General features: G+C 36.2%; 1 protein-coding gene across 1 annotated transcript; it reads right to left on the reverse strand.

Annotated features, from left to right (window-relative positions):
* Window positions 1-225: 225 nt before the first annotated feature.
* On the reverse strand, window positions 226-762 carry LOC148954928 (uncharacterized). Its single transcript, XM_089105666.1, has one exon. It carries the CDS (start codon window positions 760-762, stop codon window positions 226-228), a length of 537 nt encoding a protein of 178 aa, XP_088961792.1.
* Window positions 763-8,514: the final 7,752 nt, after the last annotated feature.

Genomic DNA, 8,514 nt, shown 5'->3' on the forward strand with positions numbered 1-8,514 from the left:
TGCCGACAGTGTCGAAAGCAGATCGAAAATCGACGAAGGCAATGTATGCCTTCCTTCTATATTCTAGAGTTTTCTCTATCAGCTGTCTAATCGTATGGATTTGCTCAGTAGTGGACCTAACCGGCATGAACCCAGTTTGCTTGTGGCGACGACAGGGATGGAGGTACTTTGTTACTCACTTGAGGAGCAGCATGGCGAAGAGTTTTCCGGGTACCGAGAGCAGTGTTATTCCACGTTATTACATTCTGCTTCACTTCCTTTCCTCTTGTAGACCGGCACAAGTAAGCCTGTCTTCCAGTGTGATGGTATCATTTCAGAGCGCCACACAGCATTAAACAGCAATTGTAGCCAGAGGGCCATGGATGGATCTTCATTTTTCAGGAGTTCTGATGTCAGGCCACATACTCCGGGCACTTTGTTGTTCTTCAGCTTTCGTACTGCTGCTTTAATTACTTCTGCTGTAAATTCAGTGCCACCGGGGGCAGGTGTAGCACTGTCAGCAGCAGCAGTAATATGGTCGTCAATTTGTTCAGGTGGGTCTGAGTTCAGTAGCTTCTCGAAGTTGTGTTCCCACTGGCAGAGGCACTCTGATTGGTCGTAAAAATTCTCGCCCCTGGCGTTACGGAGATACGATGTAGTTTGAGTGTATTGAGCTGAGAGCTCACGGAGGATCTTATATGTGGCCTTAATGTCCTTTTTATTGGCGGCATCTGGGAGCTCGTGTGCTTTTTTGTCCTTGGTCTTACGGTCTTTGTGCAGCATGATGTTACACTCTTTTATTTAATTGCCTATACGCTGTCATGTCCCCGCGAAAGCGGGCTTCCTCTCTGCGATCAATAATGGCGAGGGACCCGTGGCTTGTCCAGTCTATTTTCTTACGCTGCTTCATTCTAGCAACGCTATTTGCAGCTGCAAGAGCATTCTCTTTGAAGACCTTCCATACACCTTCACCAGACAACCTTCATCAAATAACCAGGCTGTGAGCACTGATCCAGTTAAGAGCCAAAAGTGACAGATTTTGCCCCATAAACTTGGAAATAAAATAATATTATCAACAATGTGTGTTCTTAGGGACATGCTATGTGTCTTTGCATTGAAAGAGAGAATATTTGAAAAGGCTTAGGATATATTAAAGGACATCAAACGTAAAGCAAATCATTTAGTGGCAGAGATACACAACCATAACTTGAGGAGGGTCTAAAGACTTGTTCCATGGAAGGTTGAGATCTTATGTTTTAAAAAGAACGTTTTCAGGAGTAGAGGTGACTATACACACTAACTTATGGTCCAAAACTAATCAAAGTAATCAATTCTCACGTGACCGTGGTACCCTAGTTATAATTAATTCGCCATTTTTTCAGATTTGTACCTATTCCTCAAAACAAATTCCTACGCAGCTACTTTGAATTCCGATTCTTATTTTGAATTAAATAAAAAAAACAAGGTTTTTTTTAACTGAAAGTAAGAAACAACGTTAAAACTTAAAACGAACAGAAATTATTCCGTGCATGAAAGGGGCTGTCCCCTCCTCAAAGCCTTGCTCTTTACGCTAAAGTTTCTCATTGTTTAAAAAAAAAAGAGTTGTGAGAAAGTCAAACTTTAGCGTAAAGAGCGAGGTGTTGCGGAGGGGACAGCCCCTTTCATGTACGGAATAATTTCTGTTCGTTTTAAGTTTAAACGTCGTTCCTTACTTTCAGTTAAAAAAACTTGTTTTTTTTATTTAATTTTTGAACGTTTTTGAATTAATGGAGGTTTTGATTTTGGCTCACCGTACATGAATAATTAAAACAAAAAATTTGAATATTAATTTTACTTTTATTTGGTTAAATGGCTTTCTCGAAACCTGTTTAATTTTATTTACGAACGTTTTTATTAGTAATAAATATACGTAACTTACGAATTAACTTACGTAACAAACTTTTATATTCATATATTTTAACACGTATATTAGAGGGTTCGCTCCCTAGTCAATACTTTGCTCTTTAAGCTAAAGTTCGAATTTCGTTCCAATTCTTTAAAAATGACCCCTTAATCACAAATGCCGTTAATTAGAATAAATAGCTCTTATGAAAGTACTAAATAATCTTTGGCTTAAAGAGCGAGGTATTGACTAGGGGGGTGAACCCAATCATATACGTAATGTTTTCTGTCGTTTTAAGTTTTGATGTTGCTCCTTACTTTCAGTTAAATAACTTGTTTTTTTATATATATATAATATCTGATATTTTTTTAAATAATGCTGGGAAATCCGGCGCCCCCTTCATAGGAATGTTCCTTCCCCCATGAAAACTTCCTTCATGGAAATATCCTCCCACATAACCCCCGACCCACTCCCCACCCCTCACCCCCCTACAAGAAAAAATTACCCCTGAAAACGTCTGTATACTCCCCAATAACTAATACTATATGTTAACATTTGGTAAACTTCATAACTTTCATCCCTCCCCCCGGGGACTTCGGGGGATTAAGTCATCCTAAAAGACATAGTTTAGTTATCATATTTTCGATCATGCTGAACAAAATGGCTATCTCAAAATTTTGATCGGGTAACTTTGGGAAAAAAGAGCGCGGGAGGGGGCCTAGTTGCCCTCCATTTTTTTGGTCACTTAAATAGGGCACTAGAACTTTTAATTTCCGTTTGAACGAGACCTCCTACGATATTCTAGGACCACTGGGTCGATACGATCACCCCTGGAAAAAAAAACAACAAAACAAACAAATAAACACGCATCCGTGATCTTTCTTCTGGCAAAAAATGCAAAATTCCAAATTTTTTTAGATAGGAGCTTGAAACCTCTGCAGTAGGGTTCTCTGATACGCTGAATATGATGGTGTGATTTTCTCATTAAGGTGCTATAACTTTTAGGGGGTCTTTCCCCCTTTTTTCGAAAATCAGCAAAATTTTCTCAGGCGCGTAACTTTTGATAGGTAGATAGGACTTTTGATAGGACTAAACTTGATGAAACATATATATTTGAAATCAGCATTAAAATCTGATTCTTTTGATGTATATATTGGTATCAAAATTCCGTTTTCTACAGTTTCGGTTACCATTGAGCCGGGTCGCTCCATACCATTGAGCCGGTCGCGCCGAACTCACCATTTTAACTATTTATTGAGCACCACAATTCCGTAAATAGAGCACTCAGATTTAGAAAGCCTACTGAAACTTTTGTTTTGCTTTGGCAGGGCATATTTATGTTCACATTGACCATTTTGCATAGCTCGAGGAAGTGAGAGCTATCTTTAATGATTTAGGTCTTTTGCATTGGATTGGGAAGGCCTAGAAATAAAATAGAAACATATTTTTGCAGATTTGACAATTAACAGAAATACTCGGTATTCTCAATATTGATTCAATCTATAATGTTATTTTTTTTTAAATGAGTCTAATGTCAAACATCGTAATTTGGTCACGCAAAATCAGCGAGGGAAATAAAATAAAAATCGAAACGAAAAACTGAATTGGACGCTAACAAAAGGATTATTTCTCTCTAACTTTTTTTTTACGTTTTCACATGGGATAAACAAAAAACGGACAACTGCATTGATAAACTGTAATAAAGCAGTCTTGCTTTTCTTTTATAGCCCAGTTAAAGAATTTTCTTTTTCTTTTGACAAGAAAATAAATTGTTCTTTGGATGACGGAATTAAAAAGCAAAGCAGTCTACTAATTCTTTTAATATAGAAAAATTGTCTGGGTTTGTGCCCGATAAAAAAAAACAACATAATTTGAGAAACGTCAATGCAGTCTTGACAAAAATAACTCTTAATAAGATAGAAAAGATCGGTAAAACTTTAAAATAATGACTGTAGAGAAGTACTTACTAAGGGCACTCAAAAGCAGTCATTCAAAAGGAATTTTATTGCATAAGTTAGTCAAGAAGAAATTCCATCTCTTTACCATATTAAGTAAAAAACAAGTTTAGTAAGGATGGAGATTAAAACTTAAAACGGACAGAAATTATTCCGTATACCAAAGGGACTGTCCCCTCTTCAACACCCCGCTCTTTACACTAAAGTTTTTTATTACTTACTTAAAATATAACCACGTTTGAACCAATGGTCTCGCGATCTCAGTACACTTCGATAACAAATACTATGTGTAAACAATATGGGCAAATATTAAAACTTACAGCCCTTTCCGGTATATGAAGGGGGTTGCCCTCTCCTCAACACCTCGTTCTACACACTTAAGTTTGTTAGTACTTTAAAAAAATATTATTTTTGTTCTTATTAAACGACTCTTGCGATTCAGGAGTTAAAGAATTGGGACACAATTCAGACATTAGCGTAAAGAGCGATGTGTTGAGGAGGGGTTAACCCCCTTCATATACGTAATAATTTCTATTTGTTTTAAGTTTCGATGTTTCTCCTTACTTTCAGTTGAAAAAATTGTTTTTTTTAATTTAATTTTTTACGATTTTTTAAATAATACCGAAAAATCCAGGTCCACCTCCACTGAAAACTGCCCCCTTTCCCCACGGAAAGATCCTCAAGACAATTCAATCCCGATGAAAATTTACCCCGGACGATTACCCTTACGATCTCCACATGTAAAATTGAGTCGGCAAAGAGAAAGTAACGCAAATAAAAAGAATTCCGTATAGGAATTCTGGCATATTGCACCAGTGCAAAATTTCCCCTGAAAAATTAACCCCCCGGAAACTTCTTTCCCAATGAAACCCCCTCAGCATATGTTCACCACCCCTCCCGCACCCGAGAAATATATGCGAACTTCCCGGTAACAAATACTATACGTAAACAATGGGCAAATTTTTATAACTTAAGGACCTTCCCCAAGGGGCTGTGGGGGGTCAAATTATCTCCAAAGCCATATTTGGACCTTTCAATTATGCTGAACAAAATGACTATCTCATAATTTTGATCGGATGATTTTGGGAAAAAGTGGCGTTGGAGGCTACCTGTTTTTGGTTACTTAAAATGGGCACTCGAACTTTTAATTTCCGTTCAATGAGCCCTCTCCCGATGTTCTAGGAGCATTGGTTCAACACGATCACCCCTGGGAAAAAAGAAAACAATTAAACACGCATCCGTGGTCTTTCTTCTGGCAAAAATTACTAAATACCATATTTTTGCAGAGAGGAGCTTGAAAACCTCTACAGTAGGGTTCTATTATACGCTGAATCTGATGGTGTGGCTTTCATTAAGGTTCTTTTACTTTTAGGGGGTACTTTCTCCCATTTTCGAAAATCAGGCAAATTTTCTCAGGCTCATAGCCTTTGTTGGGTAACACTGAGCTGAATGAATCTTGTATATTTGGAATGAGCATAATAAGCTGATTCTTTTTATATATCTATTGATATCAGAATTCCGTTTTTAAGAGTTCCGGTTACTATTGAGCACGTTGCTCCTTACTTACAGTTCGTTACCATGAACTGTTTGATTAATTCGGAAAAAAGAAAAAGCAAAATGCAATATTTCAACCTAAAACGACCAGGAATAAAGTCAAATAATAAATCAAACTTAAAACAAATCGAATACGCCATTAATAAATAAATAAAACTTAAAATGAACAGAATTTAAAATGAATCAAGTGAAAATTTAAAATATCAGATATAATGAATAATAGAGTAAAACCTAAGAGAAATAGAATCTAAAATGTATAACCAAACCAAAATAGAATGGAGCAAAAGAAAAATTATAGAGAAAAAAAGAGCCCCTAAAAGAAGTAGAAGTAAAATTAAAGTCAAAAATGCATTATTCGAAGGAAATAGTTTTGTTTTTTAGAAACTTGATTGGCATCGAGATTTATTTTTTTGCTTTATGACAAACATATACATAAAAAAAACACTGTTCGAAATACGTATCGTTGACTATAAAGCCCAAAGGACATTACGACTTTTAGAGTGTTTGAGGGGGAGGGGGCGAGAATCCCACTCATATTTGAGGAAATACCTGCTCGTCTTACGGCTTGACTGTTCATTTAAATGTCTGTTTTTCTTTTTTTCGTTCCGCTTTAATGCTCTGCCCTTAGCACTAGTGTCACTTACAGTCTACTGAATTCTAGTATATTTTTGGCCTTGTAAAAACTTTTATTCAATCATTAAATAAACAAATAGGGGACTGGGGTACGTTGGGTTGATTTATTCGGTTGAGTTACCAAAAAACTAGAAGGAGGCTAAAAAGTCATAGATGACCAATGTTTCTTCTGTATAATCTTAAGAAAAACCAATAGCAACAGCTCAGGCACGTACATACGAATCTTTTCAGGAGGGGGGGCAATAATGAAAAACCTAATTTAACTGATACTTTTAATAAGAACTGCAATGAAATTAAGGAATATTTAGGGTTTCTTACCCACTCTTGCGTACCTCCCTGCAACAGTTTCAAAGAGACTGCTTGAAAAAGAAAACTCATTTGTGTACTCTAGCCATGGAAACTCACTAATAAAAATATTTAGATTTTGTGTCTTTACAACCTGTTTGAATTATATAAAACGAAACAATGTAAATCGGTCAAATAAACGGAAGGAAAGCAAGGTCTTCCGGGATTTAAGGAATAAAAATAAATAAAAAATAACAAGGAGAGAGAGAGAGAGAGAGAGAGAGAGAGAGAGAGAGAGAGAGAGAGAGAGAGAGAGAGAGAGAGGGAGGGAAGGATAAATTATGTGAGAGATTGAGTGTGTGTGTATGAGGAAAAGAGAGAGAGAGAAAGATCTGCTTTCAAATATCCTGTTTCTTTGTGGAGCATTCGGTAATATTTGATGTGTGGTGCTATAAGTAGGCAATGGTGCAACATTTTGAAATGGATGCGTGTGGAGCCATAGACATTCCAGCGGAAGGTGTACTTCCAAGTTGCGTCACAGGTGTAAAACAAGGAGCCATGACGAAGCAAGGTTGTGTAAACAGTAAAAACAACAAAAATAGTCTAATAGTCTATGAAAGAAAAAAATCTGGCTAATAGGAAACACAAGAAGCCTAAATCATAAATAAAAGGGAAAAAAATGATTATATGGCTCATCAAGCAACACCAGCCTTTTTGTGGGCCAGGAGTTTAAATCATACCCAGGGGTATGAGGTATTTTTTGGGGGGTTTAAGACGCTCAAATGTATAACGAAACTGTATACTGTCAAAGCACTATTCAAAACAAGAAAGATAAATAAAAATTGAAATTAATTCTTACAAGCAATAAAAATAAGAAGTGTATAGTAAATAATAGACGAATAATTTTCACTTTTATGTTTGCAATATGACTGCTCACTATTCATACAATCGACTCCTTTAAAACAGCTGAAGGGGTTGGTAGGCGTTCTACGTTCAGCGTTGCTTGACGCAGACTTGAGTAAATGTTTTTGGCCATTTAACCATAGAAAGATAAAAAAGTGCATTTTTAGAAAACCATTTTCTATTTTCCAAGAAAACCTTTGGACAAACTTTGGAGAAGAGGGAGGTAAGGACCTTCGCTATGTCGCATCTGTCTTTTATTTTGGCATCATTCTCTACCCAGGCACTCATTTCAGTCACAAACTATCCGGCGTTTTTTCTATCTCTCGTAAAGACTTTAACATTTCTTATCATACTACTTGTCAATTAGGGAGGGGATGGGGAACGAATCTACTTTTTTCTACCAAAACTTTACGTTTTTAAAGATTTTCTGGGGGGAAGAGTAACAAGAAAATTTTAGTCGCTGCCAGTACTGATTCAGTACAGCAGTACAGAATCATGATAATGTTAAAAATAAATGAAATTTATTATTTATTTATTATTAATAAAATAATGTTAAAAATAAAAAATAAATGAAAATAATGTCAAATAAGATTAATAATCAATAAACACGTGCTGTCAAATAAGGGTAAATAAAGATTCAGCAGAGTTTTGGTGTTATGAATTATCCATTCTAGCAATGTGTACTTTATTTGCAACTCCAAATGTAAGATATTTTGGAAATTTTACTATACTCATGTGACAGTCATTTGATCTTGCTGATCCCACAATACCATGATACTATCAGTTGGATGCATTAATAACCCTGAACTAAAGGTATACAGGGGCCTGAGCCCCTCTGTTACGAACTCCCCCGATATGGGGGGTGGGACCCAATCTCTTGGCAGTGGTATTTATTCTGCAGGTCAGTTTTACCTTTCTGTATGTACAGTGTTAAAACATACTTAAAAAGTAACAAATCGTTTGAATTTTAATTAATTCATTCTTCTTTTCCAAAGTAATACTACTGCGCAAAACAAGTTATTCACTAATTTCACAAGTCAACTAATTTCACAAGTGGAAAAGCCCAAACAATTAATTTCGCTTGTCTTTTGTGAAGAGTATTTTGCGAAGGAAGTAAATTGAAAGCCACAAATGCATTGTTTCAAGGAAAGCTTGATTAACATTTTTTTGCTTGATTTTTTTTTCTTCTTGACTAACATTATGGGTTCTTTTTTTTACGTTATGACAAATAAAAACCACACTCTTGGAAACATGAATCGTTTACAGTGAAGCACAAATGATACTCTAACCTTTACAGTGTTTAAGGGGGAGGGGGCAGCCCCT

This window comes from Artemia sp. Qi Xiang Cuo, chromosome 2, assembly GCF_049724085.1.
Source record: "Artemia sp. Qi Xiang Cuo chromosome 2, ASM4972408v1, whole genome shotgun sequence".
In the NCBI taxonomy this organism is placed as follows: domain Eukaryota; kingdom Metazoa; phylum Arthropoda; class Branchiopoda; order Anostraca; family Artemiidae; genus Artemia; species Artemia sp. Qi Xiang Cuo.

Coding starts and splice junctions, on each gene's coding strand:
- LOC148954928 (XM_089105666.1), bottom strand. CDS start 762: ATGCTGCACAAAGACCGTAAGACCAAGGACAAAAAAGCACACGAGCTC.